The sequence below is a fragment of the Onychostoma macrolepis genome, chromosome 07, assembly GCF_012432095.1.
Source record: "Onychostoma macrolepis isolate SWU-2019 chromosome 07, ASM1243209v1, whole genome shotgun sequence".
NCBI classification, from domain to species: domain Eukaryota; kingdom Metazoa; phylum Chordata; class Actinopteri; order Cypriniformes; family Cyprinidae; genus Onychostoma; species Onychostoma macrolepis.
The window spans coordinates 42,395,614-42,421,803 of NC_081161.1; the positions used below are offsets into that span (position 1 = coordinate 42,395,614).

Consider the following 26,190-nt stretch of genomic DNA (forward strand, 5'->3'; position numbering starts at 1 on the left):
TATCTGCTGTTTTGCGATGTGTTGGAGGAAAGGGCCCGTGCGTGAGACTGTGGGGCCAGAGAGCAGTGGAGGCAATTAAACCTCTCTTGACTGTACTGTTGGTTTGAGGAAGTGACTGACAGCTCCATTCATCCCGTTCACGGTTTAATCTGTGCTGAGCAGCTGAATTCAATAATGAGCCATTTCGGCACTGAATGATAAACACTGCTGAAAGTGGCAAAACTGCAATTATGTCATTGCGGCCTCCGTAATGGGATTGCGCACTCAGATAAAAGATTTTAATTTTGTTGTTGTGTATTATGGCAGCGGTTCAATGATGAGATGAACACCTGCGGTTCGTGCACTATAAGGTAAACACAAATAAATCTCTCGTTCATATTTACACAATAACGCACAGAATGTGTAGGCTACAATAGCCTACATCTTTGTTGTGCTGGAGTTGGCTGAGCATTTATCAATATTGAGTCTAAAAAACGTAAAGAATTAAACAACGGTGTCAAAGCAATAGGGAAAATGGGCAAAAGTCAAGCTATTAAAAATCTTTTTCTTAACAATTTGTTTAGTTCGAAAGCGATTATTGAATAGTTGATTGATCTACGCTTATTTCTACAAAATAAACACCCTAGTTGTTTCCTCTACTTTTAGATTTAGTTAAAAAGACTTTTAAAACTATAAAATAATCGTGTTTTAGTCTATAGTTTTGGGCGCTTACTATTTAATCACAACGCATCCGTTCACATTCGCCTTGGCCGTTCGGCTATTACATTTATTTAGGCTATTGTTTATTTCGCTGAACGCCAAAGGGCGTTTAAACCACCTCGTGCTTTTACTCGTTTCTGTTTACCAATCGATTGATGGATTACAGTCCGGAAGTGACGTCGCTTCTGTCAGTCAACGTAACAAATGCATACTCAACTCTGGAAATTATATGTTATTATGACGGCCGCAGCCTTCAGATTATGTTCAAAATATTCTAATCGCACCCACATTATGCCCACACATTTGTATTTTATTGTCTATTATGGGATACTCCTAAATTGGTCCCGCGTAAAAACTGACCTCCCCCTCCTCCCGAAGAAATCCTGAAATCCGTTGGCTCTTTCTCCAGAGCTTCTGTAAAGCACAGAGCAGATACAAAAACACCCAGTGTAGACAACGAGTAAATCGACTGAACAAGTCATAAAAGGGGAGAAAAGGGAAAGTTTGCGCCGCTCGGATCCATGTTTGTTGTGTGGAATTACTTATACGTGGTTAAGCAGTGAAGCGCCTCCCAGTGCCTCGGTCATAGACCTTGAAACCCAGCGCATATATGCAGAATGCATTTTGGGTTGAGCGCGATCCTATAGCTGAGGAGGGTCCTTCCACTTGCCCACAGGGCCCCCTCCACCTCAACCTTCCTTCCCTTCTTTATAGATCTCCTCCTACATGGACGCCCGATGCCGGAACATGCTAAAATATTTGGGCAGAAGCTCGGTTCCTTCGCTGCAGTCTGTGGCTGGATTCTAATTTGATGTTTTGCTGGGAATAATCTCCCCATTTCTGACAGGAAAGAACTTACGCTGACTATTTATTCAAGCTCAGAAACAGCTCAAGAAAACTAAGTGAACACACAAAACAGTTAAATTATTAGATGTTTGATCAAGCCACGAGTATGGGCGATGGAATCGCCGAAGACCGAAACCACTGTGGATCCAATTCGTTGTGCCGTGGCCGCGGCAGAGATTCCAAAAGCCGGACGGAAGTGGGAAACCGGTCACCTGTGCAAAGTTCTACCGACACACCGGGGACTTCTGCGTCCACACCGACTTCCTCTAGCGAGGATGGACACGATAAACTTTTAGGAGTCGATCCGGACTATTGCCGAAGGATTCTGGTCAGAGGTGAGTGAGCGAATATTTATCGTAAATGTGCTGGAGCTAAAAAATTAACTCTTAGTAATACTCTCATTAACTATTTGGTAAAAAAAAATTCAGTTAGAAACTAAAATATTTTACTAATGTCACAAACAGACTCACTTTCATTTTCAGTTCATTGGCATTCAATAAAAAAAACTAAAATAATTTACTAATATCTCAAACAGACACCCTTTCATTTTACACGATATTTTCTGCTTCGTTTAGTGTATTTTGTTCTTGTAGCTAGTGGTCGTGATTATTATAATATGCACACCACAAATAGCTGAGATTAGTTCACAATATTTACAATTGACAATTCATGACAAACATTATTACAAAAATAGATGTACAAAATTGTAGGTATGCTCCAAATAGGCCAACACAAAATCGTAAAATGATGCTCATTAAACCAACGCAAAAATCATCAATGACACTTTACAAATATTTAAAACAGCATAGTTGCAATTTATATATATGTATATATATAGAGAGAGAGAGAGAGAGAGAGAGAAATAAAAGTGTTTTCGAGACGTGTCTTTTTATATTGTTTGCAATTTATGAAAGGTACTATGTATTTCATGTCATACAAACTACAACCATCAAACATGAGTGTTGAGCTTATTTTGTGTGTATCATTAAATGTTAGTGTTTAAGAAAGGTAAAACAACACCACATGCAAACATTAGGCATAATCGAAAGCGGTTCTTTAAATCTATGAAAAATATCTAAAAACGTAGCCCACTTCTAAATGTAGGTTATTTAAAAACAAAAAAAAAACAAACAAAAAAAAACAAAACACAATCTATATACTTTCTTTGGCAGAACACCCTTTATTTACAGAGGTAAAGTCTTTATAAACACATTATAAAAACGAGAAAAGGGAATAACTGTTAAAACAAAAAGTAAAAAATAAGGTCCATGCAAATACCATTTTTTAAAGTCATAATTTAGGGAATACGTGGTTGAAAAATGAAATAAATTTCTTGTGATATAGGGTATTTACTACCAGGAGGTGAAAGCCATTCGACCTCATGATATATAAAAGATTTAAATTACAATTCAGGTTTACTATGCATATTTTTCGTGTTCCCATTTCCGTTTTTAAAAACAAGAGGAAAACACGAGCCAAAATGTAGCCAAAAATTGAAAATAAAAACGACATTAATATTTCTATAATAATACAGATTTTATAATAATACAGATATCAATCCACTAAATATTTGACAACCATCTGAATTGTTTGCACCATGTAACATTGTATTACATTTTAAAATGACAATCTTTGGCCGAATTAGAATCTGCAATGCTTATAACACTATTCAAAGCATTTATATATTTTCAATATAACTATTTTATGAGTTTTATTTTGTTGTAATATATACAACAGGAAAATACTTGTTTAATTATAATATTTCAAATGCTACCCAGGCTTTTCATTTAGATGCCCTTTCACTATATGGTTTATGAAATTCAATGCACAAAACTGTCCGAGCAGTCCTGCAATAGTGGCAGTGAAAGCCGAGCTACTATTTGGGTTGTGATTGGACCAGCTGTAGGGGATCTGAGTGGTTTTGGCGCAGTAAGCCCACAATCCCCGGTGTCACTATTTGTTTTTAAAGCTGACGATTGAATGCGCCCGAGTCCTCGAGAGAACCGGGGTCACTGAAAGGTCAGCAGGTCTGTGTCATAGGCCCAAAGGCTCGCGTTGATTTGAAACAATGAGGAAAAAGCAATTAAAGAAGGGTTCGCCATTAACATTCTACCTCTTTGTATCAACAAATACCATTATTGTATTGTGATATTATAGTTCAACCAAGTGTGATCATAAGATACTGAGCTTGGTTGCCAGGCAGACATTAAAATAGGCGGAGCTATAGACGTACAGAATGTCATGTTCAATATTAATACTTTACCACAGAATTTTAACACAGAGCTAATTAAACCCATTCTAATAACATATCACATTAATATGATTTAACGTTACCATTTTTGAAGTTCTGGGAAAAAAAAAAAAAAAAAATCAGCACAGCTAGGATTTAAGTATATTCTTGTTGTCACAACCTGACAGATATGACTCACTGCAATATGACTATTTCCCCAAAGCATTTTTTTTTTTTTTTAAATAGAGCACATTTTGGTTTGGGACACAAGTCTTAGTATTTCTTTACTTTTATCTACTAATAAATGTTGTCTAATGTATAATGATGGTGACATCACTCAACATGAAAAATTAAAATTGCAGCGTATGTTGTAATATTCAGTTTCAGGCCAGTTTAAAATGAGTTCAAATATATACATTTCTGTTTATTATCTGTCAATCATATCTGTGTGTTTGGTTTCTGGGGAAATGTGGAATAAGAACTGACAATGCTAGGAAGAATTGTGTATAATTCAATTACTACACATTGAAATTAATCAATACTTTTGCGCTGTTTACTGAGCACAAAGACTCAAAACCGCTTGGATATTTATTTAGAAAGTGACAGGAAAATGAATTGTATAGATCAAAAATATAATGCTCAATAAAAATGTTGCATTTTAACAACAAAACATTTATTACATTTGATTACAAAATGTATTAGCCAAGACATATCTTGGTGACAGATGTTGCATAATGGAGTTTAACATAATGCCATATTTATCACATAATTATCTGATATTATGTTTTTTGATGTTGCATGCCATTCGTGATATCAATAAAATGTTTTACCGTGTTGATAATCATGTTTCATGTTGACAAAAATAATCTTCAAGTGACTGCAAACTACAATATGCACATTCTTGTTATGCTGCTTTGGTCTGCCTGGACGAACACGAACACAAATGTTGTAATGTAAATATGTTTTCATGATTTGATCCAACAAATAGACCAAAAGCGTGCTCACCTTTGGAGAGTTTTCTACTAAACACAACTTAAGCAGATCTCATTACCAATCAAGGAAAATGACAGGATACTGGATTAAAGCTCCTCTTGGGCAACTCATTTGGAAACTTGTGTTGTGTACTATATAGATTTCGCATACTGTAATGGTGAAACAAAATCAAATCTCGATTAAACTACTCAGTGGCCAAATTTTCAACAATTAGGCCACTAAATTAATCATTTCTAGCTGGCACTATCAATAATCAAACGTCTTTAGAAATCGAAAGCAATACGCATCTTTATATTGAGCTAAATTCATAGTTTGTTTAACTGGCAATGTGTACAAATTCTTTCAGTTTTATTTCTGTGATGCAAAATGATCTAAAGTACATGTACACACTCTTATTGTCATATATCCGTATTTTAAAATATGTTACAACGTATTAATCAGTCAGGTTTTCTCCCACTCCTAATAATGTAAGATAATTGGCTTATTTCCAAACAAATGGTAAATCGTGTAATGCATGTGTGTGCTAAACAGACGCCAAGGGCACTATTCGGGAGATTGTTCTGCCAAAAGGCCTGGATCTCGACCGGCCGAAGCGCACGCGGACCTCGTTCACGGCGGAGCAGCTCTACCGGCTGGAGCTCGAGTTCCAGCGATGTCAGTATGTGGTCGGACGCGAGCGCACGGAGCTCGCCAGGCAGCTCAATCTTTCAGAAACTCAGGTACCCAACGCATTCATGCTTGTTAGACATGATAATAGTGAGCTTCGCTTTTGAATGAGATGCTGCTTTTCAATGCAATAGGCTAGCTATATAAATATCTATTTTAATTGCCTATAAAATATTTTGTTGCATGGTAGGTGTACTTATTATCATTATTATTATTATACTTTTTGTATACAAAACAACAATATATAGGCTATTTTTAAAATTATATTGATTACATTTCTGTTTGCAATTTGATTGTCCCTGTAAATTCTCCAGAATTCCTCTTCATGTTATATGTTTTGATGACATCGTAGTTATTTCTTCGATCTTTCAAGTGTTTGATTTTTATTATGGCACTGTGCATGTCGTATAGCGCGGTAAAGGAGATTAGATTCGATTAGATTAAGTGTAGTGCAGTGTCAAAAATACATATTTACGTCAGATATGCATTTTCCCCCCCGCAAAAGTCCGCGAAAATACCCAAACATTTCATTTAGTGACTGCTTGTTATTTTAAAATTGATCTTCTTCTTGATTTTTATAGTGTACAAGACATGTTTACTGGGTTATAAAATTAAAGAAATCGTATGTAATATCCTCAATGATAATACCATGCAAAAATACAATAAATAGCCAACTAAATACCCTATTAAATTTAAATAAAATTACCCTATTTAAATAAAAACGTTTTAACACAAATAAATAAATGTAAAAAAATAGATAGATAGATCTAGATAGATAGATAGATATAGAAAATAAATAATTAAATTAGTTAGTTATTCGTATCCCAACAAAACTAATATAAAAACGACCTGTTTTCGTTGACCTGTTATGTCTTTGAATCTGAAAGTGAGAATGTATCGATCTAAAATAGGAAATAAGTAAATATAAATAAAATAATTAATGAACGAATGGATAAATAAATAAATGTTTTGTCAAAGCAGTCAATGGTTGGTCAGATGGTATAGCAAACTGGCAAAAATGTAACGTATAGACGTCAAATCGAGCGCTAGAGTTGCCAATCTCCTGTCTGCAAATGCTGCATGTCAGCCTCCATTGTTATAAACACAATACTCATAATTAGTATTCGCACAGTGGGCGTTAGTGGGAGGAGCATTTCTTTATTCAGACGTAAGAAAAAAAAAAAAAAAAAAAACCGGGGGCCCCAATTGTCCAGTCGTCATTCATGCACTGCGTCTTCAGATTTATTGTATTTTCTAAGTAGTCGGAATTTAAAATACTTTATTTATTTAAAAGTTTGATTTAGTTAAATGGTATCATCCAAGTGATTAAAAAAAAAAAAAAACGAATAACAACTATAAAATTCATCCGTTACTCGCGGATCCACCTATTGGTCAGGCTAACTTTACCAGACGCGTGCTCTCAAAATAGACTATCACACAGTGAATATCCTATAAATCACACCGAATCGTGTTCAGACGCACGGTATTATGTGGACATCCATGATTGCTTCAGAGCTCAATTTTCAAAACACTCAATTTTGGTTTAATGCTGTATTTTTTATAAATAGCAGACAATGATGTAGTAATTTCAAAGCAATTTTAATATATTATCTGCACAGACCACGGGTCTTAGATCGCCATAAACTTGCATCTGAAAAAGATGATTCAATGCAATGTAAATAATAAATTGGCATGGTTTGATTCAAACAATGGTTTCATCACATTTCTGGCACCTGCAAGGGTTTATTAAAACGAACCAATTTTAAAAGGTTAATGGAGCCATTTTTGATGTTTGCAGTCATGTTTTCAAACCTTGCCTCTACCGTCTGTTATATTTTGCTTTAATCTAATCCAAATAAAATATTATTGTTAGCCTACCCAATTAGAAATTCAGGAATTAATGAAACGAATTAATAAATTAATAATACACCTGTTTCAAATTATTGTAGATCTGCATAGCGGCATAATGTACATTTAAATCTGTTTTCCTAAAAAAAATTACAAAAAAAATCCACCAGTGTACATGATCTTAGTTTAAATATATAGTTTGGTGGCAGGAATGTGACGCTAGGGGCGCTGTACTGATGTCAGCTGCAATTATAAGTGAAATTGTAAGATACGATGTTATATTTCCATACACGCATAGAATTTTAAAGATCCATTATGCTTACAACAAATAAAAGGAGCGCTCTCTGAGTTTTGGACGAGTACACAATGGTATTTGACTTGAAAAAGCCTACGATTGAAGCCTGTGTGACTTGCTAGAGCATCTACAACTCGTGCATTCAGGTTTTTTTTTTTTTTTTTTTTTTAGCTCATTAATTAAGATTCCATTACATTAAATATTTGTACTTAAATCATGTTTTTTCCCCACATTGCAGGACCATTCAAAATTAACTAGGTCATTAAAATGGTGAAAAACGTAAGAGAAATAGTGACCAGTTAGATAAGCATTAGCCTAATCTTGATGATGAATTAAAAAAAAAATATGAATACGATATACGTCAATTTAAAAACTGAATGCAATTAATGAAATTTTCAGTCAGCTTTGAACCGTGTATTTTACTGGCTCTCGTAAAAGTAGGCTACATATAGAAACAAAATAATTGTATGTAATCTTTCTATAGACTTCTTGTGAGCACTAGGCTATATTTTTCTACACTGAAATTAAAACTAAAAGAAATTTCCTGAAAACCCCATGCGTGCTTGTCTGAAGAACTTGCGGTCAAAGTCTTTAAATCATGTCAAATGTTCTGTTAAGGAAGCATAAACTCTTCATTTAAATATGACGAATCCAATTTATGAATAAAGAGCCAAAAACCATCAGACGCAGTATAAGATTTCATTATTAAAAAATAATCCGCATATTCCACTTTAATTAAGTTTTAATGGAACTTCAAAAAACAAAACAGCTTAAATAAAAGATAGTTTTCCTGCAATCATATCCGTTGTATCTATAAAACTGTGAGCCACCTGGTCACCAAAGTGAAAAAAAAAAAAAAAGATGGCTTTGGAGACAATAAATCATGTTCAATACAAAAAGCGTTTCCATTTTCACTTTAATGAAATTGCTTTTAAAATGTACATATATAACACAGATTGGGTGCTAATACTTATTCATATTCATTTATTCTCATACCAATTATCTTGGTGCAGCAGCTTCCATTGCGACGTGCAAATTGCGATTGGAAAATATGTGCATTTCAGTTTATTCCACTGCAATATTTATGTAAATATATAGGCTTATCTATTGATATAATTATATATATGTGAAAGCAAAATAACACAAGATTGAGCTAACCTAACCTAACCCAGTGAGTCTTCAGTTATGCACATGCAGTGGTTTAAACCTTTGGATAATCACGTGTCTATAGAAATTAAATCATTTTTTTTTATATAATTAAAGCGCCATTTTTTATGGCATCTGTAGGTTTTTCTAAGTTTCTACGGGTACAATATATTATTGAAAGACTTTACACTATTCAATCATTTATTCCAATATTATGCAGCTTAATCGAAATCCATTTAGCTCAACATAGAGTAGCTAATAATACTAATTATTTATTATTGTACTGATAAATATGTAGTCGCGCGCTCCCGAGTTTTGGACTTGCTTTGTATATCTGATACTAGTCAAGAAACACATATGCGTTAAAATTGGGGGAAAAAACCCATCTCCCGTCAGGCGCGCGCACGCGACTTGTTGCGCCTCAACATTTGCAATGGCTATGAACTCCCTATGAATTTCGGCATATAACACGACCAGAGCCTTATCTTTAACTTTTCAGTCTTTGCGTTTGTGCTTCTCTCCAGAGAGACAAAGTGCGCGTAAGAAACTTTGTCATGACAGACATCATAAAAATGTCCATGGTAAAAACACTCACATCTATCGAAAATAAACGAAGAGGGCTGTATTTGATCGTCTTGGCTTCAAACCCAATCAATGTGGTTCTAAATGGACTCAAGGACTTTTTTTTTTTTGCAGTGATTTCTTACGTCAATTGCGGATTTAATTAGAAATAAATAATTAAGTCCAACCTCTATCATACAACGCAGAATTGATTTTGTTCTCTCATGAAGATTTAATGAGAATAAAGAAAGTGGTCAGTCTCTGAAAGCAGAGAATAGAGCTTTAAATTATCTTCAAATTGGATCGAATTTAACGATAAGGCATGAGATTGAGCGTTTTCCCCTTGAATTTCAAAGAAATAACTGTAACATTAATGAGAAGTAGCCATAGTAAGACAGATTTTTCTCACAATAATGCATTAGACAGACGGACAGACAGACAGACAGACAGACAGACAGATAGATAGATAGATAGATAGATAGATAGATAGATAGACAGATAGATAGACAGATAGACAGACAGATAGATATAGATGGAGATTTTAATGATGTTTGGACAGGATGGCATGTTGCATGAATATTATAATAATTTTGTACCATAGTATTACCATATGACACCATCACTTTACTACCATAGCACTTTTTTGTAATGGTATATAGGTAACCACTCTTATGGGGGTCAATCATGAACTGTTAAGAAGTTTATTCAATTATTAAATTTTTACTTTTGATAAACTGCATTTCAGTGTCATGGATGAAGATGACTCACCTTGTGAGGTTTAAAAGCAGCTCAACTTTTTTCCCTGCAGCTTCTCAGAGGATCCGTTTAGTCTGGGTTGGAGTGTAAGCATGGGGGAAATGATTGGCTAAATGTGAAGTATTTCAAAGTTATAGGATTTCCCTGTTTGTTTACATCAAAATAAGGGTTTTTCCTCAGACCCTGTCCCCAGCAGATGGCTCCCCGCTCCAGCGTAACACAGCAGGGATCCGAACCGCACATGACTGTATGGGGTATTCAGGCCCCGGAGGCTCATTGATCGTGAAGCAGATCCGATGTCTGCTAGATATTTATTATCTGAGATACTGCTGTTAATTTATATACAGACTGAATCGGGAGTCTTTATTCAGGTTTGATTTAACTGTTAACCTTATTTCAATTGTGCTTTGATGGCTTGGCATCACTGAATGAGAGACCACAAAATAAAGGCTCGTGGAAAAATAAATTGAAGAACATCTTGAGACGCAGTCTCCTGACCTGTTTGCTTAAAGCATGAGGAAATAAACAGGTTTTGTGCAGCACTTTGTTTCCTTGTGTTTATTGAAGTGAGAGCTTTTTATTAGCCGAGTGAGTGACAGTTCACCTCAGCATTTCTCTATTTGAGCACAATGAGTCTCTTCTATCAGTGTGACCTTAACATACATAAGCAGAACGCAGGGTTTGACTTCAACCTAGACCCTTTGATGAAAGGCATCAGTCAGATTATGATTTATAAGGTTCTCACAGCAAGTTTCAGGCCACAAATATGTTTGATTGTATAAATATTTGGGTTTTGGGGTGAGGTTGACATACAAACAAAGCTGGCAAACATTAAATCTGAAAGTTCCTGAATTCGCAGGTCCTCGTGGTGATAAAAAGCAGCTTTAATAGAATTAAATGGGCAGTTCTGAAAGCCTTGAGTGAGTCAGTGTGCGCAATCTTTTTTATCCATTCAGCCAGCAGCATGTTGCCACAAAGCACGACACACAGACGGAATCTCATACACACAAAGTCTTGTGTTCTTATGTCATTAACTCCATTTTTGTCATTTTTTTGTTTGTTAGAGTTTATCTTTCACTCTTGAGTCGTTTGTGTTTCTCTTTACCTTGAAATTGGAGTTTACAGTTATATTTCAGGTGAAGAAACATCCTGTTTCACTTTTTTGTGTTTGTCTCTACACTCTTTAAAATAAAGGTTCTTTATTGGTGTCTATGGTTCCATGAAGAACCTTTAACATACATGGAATCTTTCCATTCCACAAAAGGTTCTACAGATTTTTAGAATGTTTTTCAAAGAAAATGGTTCTTTTAATGCATTGCTGTGAAAACCCCCTAATGGAAGCTTTTTTTAAAAAATATGCCATTAAATTCGGGTTTACAGTAATGTTTTGGGTCGATTGGACTCAAAATATCCAACATCCTGTTTCATCTAGAAATATGTTCATTTATTTAAAGTGAGTTGAGGATGTTGACTTCAACACTGGCCATATCTTCTTTACTGGTTTTGTGTCAAACAAGCAAAAGCCTTGCAATTTTTCGATTCTTTGTCTTTCTTAAATAACTATCTCTGTCAAGGACAGAAAGACACTTACTTGCCACATATGAAATTATTTTGCATGTTGTTGCAAAGCACAATGAGCAGACATACTCAAACACACACACAAAGCTTATGATATAAGAATACCCTTTATATATATATATATATATATATATATATATATATATATATATATATATATATACATATATATATATATATATATATATATATTTTTTTTTTTTTTGTTAATTTTGTTAGAGTTGAACTTTAATTCTTTTGAGCCTTTTGTGCTTTTCCCTTAAGGTTTATAGTAATGTTTTGGGTACAAAATCATCCTGTTTCACTTAGAAATATATTGCATTAATTAAAGTGGGATGTCTTTGACTTCAACACTTTCCAAAGTCTTTCTCAGTGGTTTTGTGTTAATCAAGCAGGGTCTTTAAATTTTCTTTTCTTTGTCTTTTTTTTTTTTAATGAAATACCTCAGTCAAGGACAGAAAGATTCTGCTTTGCTTGGTTTTAAAATGGGAATGCATTGTTTGGTGAAGAATAGACCAATGCCGATCAGCATAATGTGACAACTTTTTATTTTCTGTTTACACAGGAGAACGACCAATGAGTAATTACCTTAACTGTGTAGCCAATTCAGAGAAAGCATTTGATGTACTTGTGTTTGATATTATTAAAACACCTAAGAATGTATAGATGAACATTTACGAGCTGAATGCGGCTTTTATTTGTCTGAATATTATGCGCTTAAATGTAGCAACTGGTGGCTCCGCTGTGTGGTCTTTATTCCCAAGATTTCTGGGCTTTGCTTAACACATTGTACCATTCTTTTGTTGCTTTCGGTTCATCTATGAGAAAGCCATGGATTTAACGGATGAAAGATTGTGTAAGCCATGAATAAATAGGAAGTGTAAGTGATTGAAGCAAGAGTTTTAGAAGGAAAAACCTAGTAACATCGTTATATCTGTGAAATATAGACAGACAGACAGAACGTCTGGTTGCTTTTTACTCACAGATAATCGTGTCTTGCTGTACATCCGCCACTGAGCTGGTGACCTAACGAACGCTTTCGTTGTTCATTGTTCTCTTCTACACCCAGACAGCGTGTAAAGAAACGTAACGTCTGACACGAAAAGAAGAGATGAGATCTAGAAGAGGCAAAGAAAGAAAGGCACCAGTTTAGACAATCTGAGCACTTAGAATGGACAATGTTAGTAGGTCAATTTCATTTTCATTTTGCAGCTTATAGTTTGCTTTGCTGACAGCCGTATGTGAGAAAACAACTTTAGGAGCAGAAAGTATGAGTCAGGACTTCAGGCCTCAGAGGAGCGGAAACGTTGATGAGATTGAAGGGTGGTGTTTGCATGTAAATCTGCAGTTTGTAATTCGTCAGCCAGATTGTAATACAATTATCTGATAGGATCAGAGAGAACAGAAAACTACTACACTTAACTCTGCTTTAAGAGTCCCAGATCTGAACACTGACTAAAACGAGGTACAAAACAGAGATGAATTACGACTGTGGAAAAAAAAAAAAAAAAAAGATATTTACAGTCCTCCTTCAGCATCTGTATTAGAAATCCCCTCACATCAGTGATGATTTCTTTCCTTTTATTAATATAACAATATTATTATATCCATATAACAATGTATAGTGTTTAAATATAAATTAAATATTTAAAATATATATAAATAACAATGTTAATATATAAAACGGCATAGTTTTAGATGTACTTTACATAATTTACTAACAAAAACAAATATAGCAATATTATATTAGTATATAAATGTACATTAAATAATTTAAATCTATATATATATATATATATATATATATATATATATATATATATATATATAAATAAATACAGAAGGTGGAAATGCATCATCAAAGTGAAGATCTCTATGAGACTGTGCTGTTGAATGTCGACCACTAGAGGCGCTGTGGTTCAGCAGGGATGCCTTTTAATCCAATGGGAGGATACAATTTCTTGGTATCTGCCCACACACTGTAAGCCTAATTGCCCGATCACATATGCACATGGGCTGCGTCATCCAGTAGTGCTGGGGGAAGGGAACTAATAATAGTCCAAATGCTTTTGCTGTTAGGAGGATTATAGAGCCCTATCTACCAGCCATCGGTAAGACAGGGTTGACCGTTGGCTGAACCTGCGCAAACATGTGCTTCGGTAAAACTAGGAACAAGGGTCAGGGTATGAGGAAAAGTGGATAAACAGGTGTAATTGGGTAAGTTGATCATCAGGTAATAGGAATAGAAAGAAAGAATTTTATATTTGCATATGCATGCATGCATGCAACGCTGGTCTTTCTTCCCCTCTTTTCCCTTACACATTACAATACAGGTGAGCTGCGTGTTACAGAATGTGTGTACAACATCTGACCGGACATAACAGCACAAGTATGTTCACATCAAACCATATGTTGTGGCATGTGCGCCTAGAGAGGTTCTAAAGACATCAACTCGGGCCTCGGCTAAATCAAATATCCCTCAGGAAAGATGCATGAGATTATTGACCGACAAGCTCTTTAAAGAAGAGAGATCACAGAGGGGTCTCCGAATAAGCAGAATGCCTTATTGCGCTGAACAGTGTTATCACATGTGTGCGATCAAGATGGCAGCTAGCGGGCCATGTTACTTCTGGACGGGGTCAATAAAGGTGTCAAAAAGATCAGCAGACAAGTCAGGTGCTCGAGCATCTCACACTAGAATTTGTTGTTTAGGGTTGTGCACAATTCTGAATTGACAAATGCCTATATATCTATCTATCTATCATCCTTCCATCGTTCTATCATCTATTTATATATCATTCCATTCATCCATCATCCATGTTTCTATTAGCGATCTATTTATCAATCTTCCTCTTCATCTATTTATCCATCTCTCTTCATCATTCTATTCACTATTCTATCATCTATCCATCAATTATCCATCTTTATCATATCTATTCATTCATTTATAAATGTATCCATCTGTCCCTCCATCATTCGTTCTTTTTATCCATCTATTCATCCATCCATTATTCCATCATTCTATCATCTATCCATCCATCTTTATCATCTATTCATCCATCCTTCATTGTTTATCCTTCCATCATTTTACCCATCTATCTCTATCTCTAGCTAGCAAGTCTTTTTTCCAGCACTTTCCAAAAAGACTGTCAAATGAACACTCACAGATTGTCTCGACAAACTTTGCTCTAGAAAGTTCATTCCGCTCGTTTAATGAACCCCACTAAACAAACTTGCAACCTAATTTTCATTCATGTCAAATTTAATTGTCAAATTAATTGTCATGTCAAATTGCCATTTACCTTGACTACAGACCATTACATCATCATCATTCATAACTACATGCACAGAAAAACTACATAAACAGAGAAGATTATGGTGGAGAATATAGGGGCTCCAATTACAGCAGAACGGATACAATTTCAGTAGGATAGCAAAAGTATCTGATGAATTGATGTACTGGAGTTCGTTCTGCACCAGTGCATTGTGCTGATTCTGAGTTCACTGAAGAACGAGAGCGGAGTGGATTGGGATGCCGCGGGCCAGGGAGCAAATCCAGGTCATGCAGATCCAGCGTTTAGTAATCTCTGCCCCAGTGGTGAACCCTCGATCTCATTAAAGAGGATTTCATCCCAATAGTGTAGATGTACGATGGAAGAGATTTGCTTTCGTCTTTTCACTCCCATATTTTCATTTTTTTCCCCCCTTTTACTTTCTGTAAAGTCGAAATATGGCTGAGTTTTGTAATCTAAAACCGTAAGCCCCGCCCACTATAGGGTCTGTAAAAAAATCTGAAATATGAATACATAGATTACAGCCTTAAAGTATTAAAAAAAAAAAGTGTTAAATATATTGAGCATGTAAATACATCCTTTGCATACTTTTGTACACATACTGTTCATGAACACACAGCATCAGCATGCTCACGTAAGCTTCATGGTATCACTCCACAATCTCATTATCCTCACACTAATGGCCACGTTGAGTCCATGATCTGTGTTACAGACCTCAGCTTGCAAAATTGTTTGACCCAGGTTTTATTCAGCTGTTAGCGTCTTACTGGGTTTACGACGGAAATTCATTTCTGGAGTGTGTTTGTAAGCTTCTGTCGTCATGGAGGTCATCATATCCCCGTAAACAATACAGGTCCCGGGTCACACGTTCTTAGAGACTCCTAATGAATAGATGTTGTTCCCATGAGAGGGACTGAAACTGTGTGACGGACTTTAAATATCCTTGAAACGGTGAAACAACCTTCTTATGTTTATGAGTAGAGCTTGACCTATACAGTGGGTACGGAAAGTATTCAGACCCCCTTAAATTTTTCACTCTTTGTTATATTGCATCCATTTGCTAAAATCATTTAAGTTCATTTTTTTCCCTCATTAATGTACACACAGCACCCCATATTGACAGAAAAACACAGAATTGTTGACATTTTGCAGATTTATTAAAAAGAAAACTGAAATATCACATGGTCCTAAGTATTCAGACCCTTTGCTGTGACACTCATATATTTAACTCAGCTGCTGTCCATTTCTTCTGCTCATCCTTGAGATGGTTCTACACCTTTATTTGAGTCCAGCTGTGTTTGATTATACTGATTGGACTTGATTAGGAAAGCCACACACCTGTCTATATAAGACCTTACAGCTCACAGTGCATGTCAGAGCAAATGAGAATCATGAGGTCAAAGGAACTGCCTGAAGAGCTCAGAGACAGAATTGTGGCAAGGCACAGATCTGGCCAAGGTTACAAAAAAATTTCTGCTGCACTTAAGGTTCCTAAGAGCACAGTGGCCTCCATAATCCTTAAATGGAAGACGTTTGGGACGACCAGAACCCTTCCTAGAGCTGGCCGTCCGCCAAACTGAGCTATCGGGGAGAAGAGCCTTGGTGAGAGAGGTAAAGAAGAACCCAAAGATCACTGTGGCTGAGCTCCAGAGATGCAGTCGGAGATGGGAGAAAGTTGTAGAAAGTCAACCATCACTGCAGCCCTCCACCAGTCGGGGCTTTATGGCAGAGTGGCCTGACGGAAGCCTCTCCTCAGTGCAAGACACATGAAAGCCTGCATGGAGTTTGCTAAAAAACACCTGAAGGACTCCAAGATGGTGAGAAATAAGATTCTCTGGTCTGATGAGACCAAGATAGAACTTTGGCCTTAATTCTAAGCGGTATGTGTGGAGAAAACCAGGCACTGCTCATCACCTGTCCAATACAGTCCCAACAGTGAAGCATGGTGGTGGCAGCATCATGCTGTGGGGTGTTTTCAGCTGCAGGGACAGGACGACTGGTTGCAATCGAGGGAAAGATGAATGCGGCCAAGTACAGGGATATCCTGGACGAAAACCTTCTCCAGAGTGCTCAGGACCTCAGACTGGGCCAAGGTTTACCTTCCAACAAGACAATGACCCTAAGCACACAGCTAAAATAACGAAGGAGTGGCTTCACAACAACTCCGTGACTGTTCTTGAATGGCCCAGCCAGAGCCCTGACTTAAACCCAATTGAGCATCTCTGGAGAGACCTAAAATGGCTGTCCACCAACGTTTACCATCCAACCTGACAGAACTGGAGAGGATCTGCAAGGAGGAATGGCAGAGGATCCCCAAATCCAGGTGTGAAAAACTTGTTGCATCTTTCCCAAAAAGACTCATGGCTGTATTAGATCAAAAGGGTGCTTCTACTAAATACTGAGCAAAGGGTCTGAATACTTAGGACCATGTGATATTTCAGTTTTTCTTTTTTAATAAATCTGCAAAAATGTCAACAATTCTGTTTTTCTGTCAATATGGGGTGCTGTGTGTACATTGAGGGAAAAAAATGAACTTAAATGATTTTAGCAAATGGCTGCAATATAACAAAGAGTGCAAAATTTAAGGGGGTCTGAATACTTTCCGTACCCACTGTATATATTTATTTTATTTATTTATTTGCAGTAAAGCTGAGCTTTTTAAATATTTTTAGTCCTTTTGTCAAATTTGAAATATTGAAATTTAAAATAACTCTTTTCTATTTGAATATATTATACACAAAGCTGAATTTTAAACATCATTACTCCAGTTTTCAGTGTCACAATGTCATTCAGTTCAGTGCCAGAAATCATTCTGCTGCTTGCTATTGGTCTAACACTACTAAAATGTCATCAAGGCCTCTTTAGTTTCAATTAATGGTTGCTAGTTGTGCTTCAACGTATATGAAGTGAAGTCAGATCTTAGGGTTTTCTTGGTGAATCTCCTCACACATATTTCACTGTAAAATACATAACAGAAGTAAAACAGGTCACAAATATTGTTTTACATTGCCTCAAGCATCAAGTATTGCACAGATGACACTATTTTTCTGTATGTCCAAAACACTTGCAGCAAAACTAAAGTCCTTTTTTCTTGTGTACGGAGAAAAGCGTCAAAAGTGTCTCATAGTGCAGACAAGTGTGAAGTGCTCTGCTTGATGGGATCTGAACCTCAATCATCCCATGTTCTAGAGCCCTAAACATTAAGAGTGAGAAAATGAGTGTGAATGTGCATTTCTGAGAGCTTACGATGTGTTGATGTGTCTGCACATATGTACAGTCGAAAATGGTGCCGTCTCCTCCTTTATGGTCCCCAGGGTGGGACAAAGCATCAGGTGACAGGTAAAAACCCGGTCAGGATGAAATGCATTTTTCATAGGCCTGATTTTCTTTATGTTTATGAGTAGAGCTTGATCTCGACCCGTCGTCGACCCCAGAATATACTCTGCAATAAAGCAGCGCTGTATCAATTAAACATGCAGGACAAGGACATGCAGAGTACAGTGCACTTTTTAACCTGAGGTCAGCAGCGCTTTAACTCGAGTTCAGCGCACTTTTGAACATGCTTCATTGATCTTTGCTTATCAGGAAGCCATAAGGAGAAGCCTCCCATGTGTGTCAATGTCGCCGAACAGACAAACCCTGTATTTGTGGTAATCAGTGGTGCTTGCTAAGGCATGCTTGTCCAAACACCTAACCCAAAAATTAAATTTGACACATACTATGACTTCACTCATACAATACGTGCTATAGACATGTTTCATAATTGCTTAATTTTGCAATGTTAACAGTTATTTTCCTACTCCAAAGTTTCCAAAGCTGCTTTGAGTCATTTTTAAGAGTGTCCTAAGTGTCCAAATACATTTTTGGACCCAAAGTCACTGTATTCACCTTAGTAGTTTTTAACTTAAAAGCAGACATGACCCTTTTTTTTTTTTTTACCATGAATGTATGAGGCTTCTGGTGTCATTTGTTTCCAGTTATATTACCTGTACAAAACAGTGCATTTTGGCACTTAATGTTGCAAACTGGTATTTGTTATCATATTGTTCGAATGTATTATCATTTTACCATTTACTGCACTTTGTTATTCTTCTAGTTATAACCAAGAAACACATTTGTCTATCAATTTCTCTTACAACTTTTGCTCTCGTTTGGCAGGTGAAAGTGTGGTTTCAAAACCGCCGCACCAAACAGAAGAAGGACCAGACCAAGGACACTGACAAACGGTCGTCATCCACTTCTGAATCGCTCGCCACATGCAACATCCTGCGGCTGCTTGAACAGGGGCGTCTTCTGTCTGTGCCTGCACCTCCGCCCAACCCGCTGCTGGCTCACCCGCACGCGGGTAATGGCTCGCTCCTGGGCAGCCCGTCTGTATCCACTTCCTCTGGGGTGAGTAGCAGCACCACGCCTCCCGGGGTGGCAGCGGGTGGGACGTTCGGACTGTCGCTGTCTTCTTTAGGCGGCACCCCACCCTCGCCGCGCCTCGGCGTCCCACCACCCTCCCTATGCTTTACCATGCCTCTCCTGGGCGGCACCCATCACGAACTACCATCAGGATATGGGTGCGGATCCTCAGCGTTTGAGCCCTACATGAGGATAGAAAGGAAGGACGGAGAGTTAAATGGGAAGAAGACCGTTTCCTAAAAACGTTCCCAACCGACTGGTCCCTTCCTCCTTCTACCTGTCTCAGGGGTCTCACCTGTTGCCGTGAACAACTGGAAGGTTCGCAAACTAACAGAAAGAGATTGAAAGATGGCCTCTCTTGCGCTAGTGCCTACAACCAAACCGAGGCCAGTCGGACTCCATCGTTCCAGTGGAGGTGAGCGTTTGGAACGAAGCCTGTAATTAAGCATCGCTGTGTTCGGTGAATTTCGTCGTCCACAGGTTTCCTTCCATTTTTGCATTACTTGTGTGGTGAGGAACTTATTCTTTGTGAACGATGGAAAACGCTGTAAATGTAACTGTAATTGTAAAAGGCTAAATCATTTCGCAAGTTGGGTGTTTAAAAAAAATGAAAAAAAAAATGACGAAAAAATTATCAACATTGTGGTGCGTTTTTATGCTGCTCTAAATTAATTGACTTTGGGGAGCTTCGTGTCAATGTAAATGTGAGTCTGTGTGAAAGTATAAGAATGAGAGAATTAGGTGAGTGAACACGTACAGTAACTGTAACAAGGCACTGACAACTTTTGTGGCATTTATTCTGCACTGGACCTTGGTACTAATGAGAGTTCAACGGACAGAATGATTATTCATATAGCAGTGATGCAACATTGAATCTGAGCATGTAGAAAATTACACAGGTCTTTAGAAAAATGCAAAATAATAGCGTCTAAAAGTGCTCATCACATGCGTTTCTCATCAAGGATAAGTTGTCAATGCACAACTCTTCGAAAATGTCTCTTCTTTTGGTAACACATCAATTTCTCAATTGAAAGCGATGCCCTCATAGGCTCAACAACAATGTAAGGACCCTTTTTACAGACTGTGATTACATGCTTCCAGTTATTAGCATCGTAATTCTATCAAGGTTTTCATTAACTTTACATGTCAGCAAACTGGTTAAAGTGTTTCTAATGCAACGGGGCTGAGGGAGTGACAGCAAATTTGACATATTTCTCTCTTCTGACAAACAATCTCTCTATAATTTTTTTCCTCTTTTCAAAAGTCATAGAAACACTAGGGTATATTTTCACTACTGGGACAAGTGAGAACACAAAAATTCTATTTCTTGTAGCTTCCATTCACGACTATAGAAATTCACCCAACTACGGTGACTTCCACTTCTGAGAACCCCAGAAATGTGAAAATGGTCCACTGCCCCTAATTAACATGCTTCCTCACGTCTGAGAGTTGCTTCCAAATTGATGCAAAGGGCTAATTCTTGACTTCCAAGACAACCTTTCAGAGTTATTCAGCACCTGGTTTCATTCTTTGAGATCTTAAACAATGCTTAATTACTGAATGAGTATGCATAGGCTCGGTTGTAGGATAGGATCATAGGATCAGTATGTGCACATCATTCAGACACCGACTGTAGTTTATATGCACTAATGCTTGCATTGCAGTACTACAGGTTTGGAGACTGAATCAAAACCAAAATATACACTTACAAAAAAGTACTTAGATATAAGGAATAACTTTTTTTCACCTCCCCAATATATGACCTTTGTCCTCCCCTGTCAGTATTAGTCAGTATTAGCTCTTGTCAGAACTGTTAGGTCAGTTTGGTGCTCTTGCACGTGCTTTTTATGACTATAGAATTACAACCCAGTTAATCGTTTTTTCATTACCTCGAATCAGATGCACTTTATGTTAATGGATTTTCTTAGTCTTCTTCCCTCAAAACCTACCATGCATATCAGTAAGAACAGCATGCATCGGTTTTAAAAAATTCCCCAAATATTCCCAATTTTTGTTTGTTGAAAGACAGCCAAACACATTTATTTCAACTACTTCCCAACTTCTAAACTGATTAAATGAAGTCATGCACCAAAGCTAGACTAACACATGCAGACTCATGCAATATTTTCATATTTAAAAGATTATTAAGTAGAGGAAATTTAGCAGAAAACTTGTTTTGAGTGCTGTAAGTCCATTTTTCCCCCTATGTGTGGCAAAAAACGCACCGATAAATTAGATTTGGGGTCACAAAATAGATGTATCCGTGCTGAGTTGAAATCTGTTTTGTCTGATGTTTTATTTTGCATAAAGCGAATGGGTTGTATTTTGAATTAAAGCATGTGAAGTGCCATTTTGCTTTGCTCCGCTCCAGAGTAAACAGACCTTTGCACTTCAGGGCTCTACAGTGCGACCATTTCTGAAACCTACTGCGTGCGACTATGAAAAAATATTTAGGAGCGCCTATGCGACTGACCCAATCAGCATATTTGTGTTTGCACTTAGGGAGCTTCAAAGGTTTCTAACGTAGGCTACTTACAACGTGTTTTTGCAGTGTTGAGTAATGTATCACAGACCTCTCATTATAACAAACAAAGTGTAGACAGGGTGTAAATAAGAGATTCACTGTGCAGTGTAAGGAGCTTCGTTGATTATAATGGAGTTTTGTGAGATTGCGATGAACTAAGATGAGTGACAGCTTTTAATGATTAAGCGAGTTTGCAAATGTGATATTGATTTAATACAACAGTTCATTAAACAAGAAGTTAATATTCAGTGACTTATACTGTCTGACTATAACACTGTTGCCTTATTTTGCTCTATTTCATCAACGAAAATAGTTTCAAACAAGGTAACAGCTGAGCCGCTGAACATCTTCATTCAAACACTTGTTTCGTTTATGAATGAACTGCGTTTTTAGTCAATGATTCAATTACCCATTCATAAAGACAGTCAGGTACTTTGAATAAATCAGCCTTTCAAACGAATCAAATAAATGAATGATTCAGTGATAAAATCAGTGACTTGCCGCCACCTGCTGGCAGTTTTAGTTTAATTTGTAAAGTATCTTTTCTGTTATTTAAATCATTTCATATTTATATATTCAAAATTTTATATTTAAAACATTAACCTCAACATGAATTTAATTGCACTCATGCCGCCTCTGAGCCTCATTAAACATCTGAAAATACACATACAAGCCACTTTGTTCTTCTGTGCCACCTCTGTAGTACAAATTTATTTCTTAAAAACTGATTTCATTTGATTGGTAATTTATTCTTATTCTACTTTTTATTCTGTTGTTTTAATTAGAAATGTTAAAAAGCTTATAAATATATATTTTATTAATCTGATAAATAAAGTTAGAAAAATGCCAGTACAAAGGTAAAAACAAAATTCCCTGTAAATCACTTTAAGGAGTCAAATATCACCTCGTAATGGGAAGGTTAATTTTTTATCAGAATTTTTAATTATTGATTAGAAGGTGCTCCTAAATATTTGACCGTGCTCCTAAATTTTTTAAATTAGGAGCACAAGCGTTCCTAAATAGAAAAGCAAGCGTAGAGCCCTGCACTTGTTTGTTTAGCTCTCAAGGAGTGTTCACAGAGACAGCCATTTCAGGCGCTTGAAGTTGTTACAATTTTTAAGTTTGTTGTTTTGCGTAAAGTTCAACTCTATTTCACTTTGTTGCACAACAGCTGCTCCCACTTACAGTATGTCACCCCTAAAAACAAAAAGTTAATGACTTCCGGTCACTTTATACTGCTGTCCGTCTGAACACCCTTTAATGTGAATAGGCATTTTCAGTATGAAAGCTTATTTCTGCCATGGAATTGGAAAAATAAATAAATAAAAAATTTGATTGCATAAAAGTTAATTATCTCACAATTCAGACTTTTTTTCCTCGCAATTGTAGTTTATATCTCATAATTCTGACTTCTTTCAGAAATGTGAGTTTATATCTTATAATTTTCAGTTATAAACTCACAATTCAAACTTTTTTCTGACTTATTTTCATTTCTCTCAATTTTGAGATAATTATGAGATATAAACTCAGAATTGTGAATTGTAAATGGTGTGATGGAACAAGTGTCTAAATTGTGAGTTATAAATGGACAATTGCGAGAAAAAAGTGTGAGATGAGAATTTGAAAAGTTTAAATGAGAAGAAGTCGCAGTATCTTTTTTTATATGTTCATTCAGTGATAAAAACAAGCTTCCATAGCTACAACACTGTACTTTCATTATTTCTCTATTTCTATCCGCTGACAGTATTCCAGGCTGGACAGTTGAAGAAATAGTTAAACCCCAAATGAAAATTGTGTCATTCACTCACAATCGTGTCGTTCCAAACCTGTACTGACTTTCACAGAATGCCGAATCTTCTATGGAACACAAAAGAGAAACATTGACCAATGACTGATACTGTACTATATTCAAAATCTTCTGAAAGTCATATCAAGTCATATGATAATTTTGGGTAAGTATCAATCTAACAGCAACAGTAAGTTGCTATTTAAAGTTTGAAAGCTCCATTCCCTATTCATTGTGCTTGCAAGGAAAGAGCAAGCATGTCTTTGAAACAATATGATGGTGAGTGAATGACAACTGAAATTAAAATTTTTGGGTGAACTACTCCTTTAAGTAAAGCTGTAAGTGACTTTAGCCTGTTGAGTTGCTCTTGCATTGCTTTCTGAGAAAGACATAAACGTGGTTTTAGCTTCTTATACATCTAGTATTTGATTGGACTGTAACTTGTGCATAAGAATTCTCGTCGCAGTGGTGGTGTTGTAATCGAACACAGTTATTTTCTATAAGATTCATGTATAATTCACTGCAGCATCATTTAGCCTGAAGTGCTAAGACAGACACTGGCTCATAACATTAGCGCATGCAGTCGAGGCTTACGAGACAAAAGCACACTCATACACGTCACACATTTTCTTCTGGTTTTTGGTGACATCTCTCAAACTAAAAAGTTTCCTAAAAGAATGATGATGTGCTGATTATTTTGTTAACATGATTACTGAGCAGAAAAAAATAAAAAAATAAAACTAATGGAGGTTCTCACAGACCTGTGAATTTGAAAAAGCAGCAGTGTTGTAATCAAGAAATTAAGCTTTGTAAAAGGCATTGAGTACTTTACCATCACTACAAAACTATAAAAACTTATTTACCCCTTTAATTACGAACCATACAGTATGCCTGAAATATGTTTTCATAGTATGTTGAACAAGCAAAGACAGCATATATAAATAATATTGCCACAGATATGATTGTAAAATGTGGTTTGAGTTTACTGTGATTGTGTGGAAAGGTTTTATTTTTTATTTTATCTCACTTTCATATTTTCTTCCATTGTTAAAGGGTCAGTGCTCTTGTTCTGGCACAAAGATTATGTGTAAGTAAGCCATAAGCTTTTTGGCAGTACAGCATTTGTGTGACCGTGTCAGAAAATGATAATAATAATAATAATAAAAAAAATCCATAATGGCACCAGCTTCTCACAAATAAGAAAACACTTAAACAGTATGTAAATATATGAGTCTTTGCACAGTATTTTCATGTTGTATTATGTGATCTTATACAGAAAAAATGAATGAAAAAAAATATAAATGCTTTACAATTCTTTGTCTCATTAACTATTTGCACTTATTTAAAAAAGTTTGTGTTCTGTGGCAAAAGAGCCTTTCTCATGGTTTGGCTAAAAAGCCAAGATATTGTACAATATGTACATGTGTTTTTATTCATATGCATATAAATATATGTCTATGTAATTTGCCTACTTGTGTGTCATTTTTCTGACTCCCTCAGTCATTGCTAAATCTATCTATCTATCTATCTAGTTATTCAGGAAACAAATGAAATTTGATTATTAAATAAAATTTAAAATAAGTCATTAAACAGTATTATGCTGGTATTTATACTGTTCTGAATATTTATTGTATCAGTTTAGGCTGATCAGGTTTTAAGTTGTTCTTCTAGCCTTCTTACTTAAAATGTCCAGCTCTTTTCTCCAGACTAGGGGGCGGCACGGTTATTTTTTCAGGAAATGGTGGACAAGCGTATACACAATATGTTTAACCACATGTTTAGTCCCCTCGATCGCCTCCCTGCACTGCTCTCCCTCTCAGAGTCTCGCCTGGACAATCAACTCCAGGGTGCCAATTAAAATGATTGGCATCTTTTCTTCATGGGAGTGGACGGATGGAGGGAACAGGGACTGGATGGGTGGCCTGGTGGTTTTAGTGTAAGTAAAAAAAAATAAATAAATAAAAAAAAACATTTTTTGATTGGGTGTGGAACTCAAGTGATAGGAACAGCATTCATTAAGACGGTCATTCTCAACTGGTTTGGTTTCAGAATTTAGATTTTTATATTGGGATCAATCTAAAACATCAAGTGGCGACCCGACAGAACCAAAACTGAAGTAACACAAGTAAACAAAAAAAAAATGTCTTTAAAATCAAACACGGAAACTTCAATATAAAAACAGTGTGATTAACCAGCCCATGAAATTAATTATACAATATTTAGATTTGGGCATTTTCTCCTATTTTCAAATCTATTTGCTTTGCTAAATATGCGTACATAAAACTATGAATAAAAAGTCAAAAAGAACAGCATTTATTTAAAATAAAAATCTTTTCTAACCATTTAAATCTTTACTATTTTTTTATTAATAAAATATTAATTTCTTTAAAAAAAAATGACTGACCCCAATCTTTTAAAAGGCAGTATATGTTGTTACAAAAGATTTCCATTTTAAATAAATGCTGTTCTTTTTAACATTTTATTCATCAAAGAATCCTGAAAAAGTATAACAAGTTCTGAAAAAAAGAAAGAACCACAACTGTTTCCAACATTGATAATAAA

The 26,190-nt window shown here is 36.1% G+C and overlaps 1 protein-coding gene across 1 annotated transcript; it reads left to right on the forward strand.

Annotated features, from left to right (window-relative positions):
- The first annotated feature begins 216 nt into the window (after window positions 1-216).
- On the forward strand, window positions 217-19,937 carry vax2 (ventral anterior homeobox 2). Its single transcript, XM_058783169.1, has 4 exons — window positions 217-350; window positions 1,414-1,880; window positions 5,300-5,487; window positions 19,070-19,937. Exons 2-4 carry the CDS (start codon window positions 1,631-1,633, stop codon window positions 19,556-19,558), a joined length of 927 nt encoding a protein of 308 aa, XP_058639152.1. The 5' UTR covers window positions 217-350; window positions 1,414-1,630; the 3' UTR covers window positions 19,559-19,937.
- The last annotated feature ends 6,253 nt before the right edge of the window (window positions 19,938-26,190 follow it).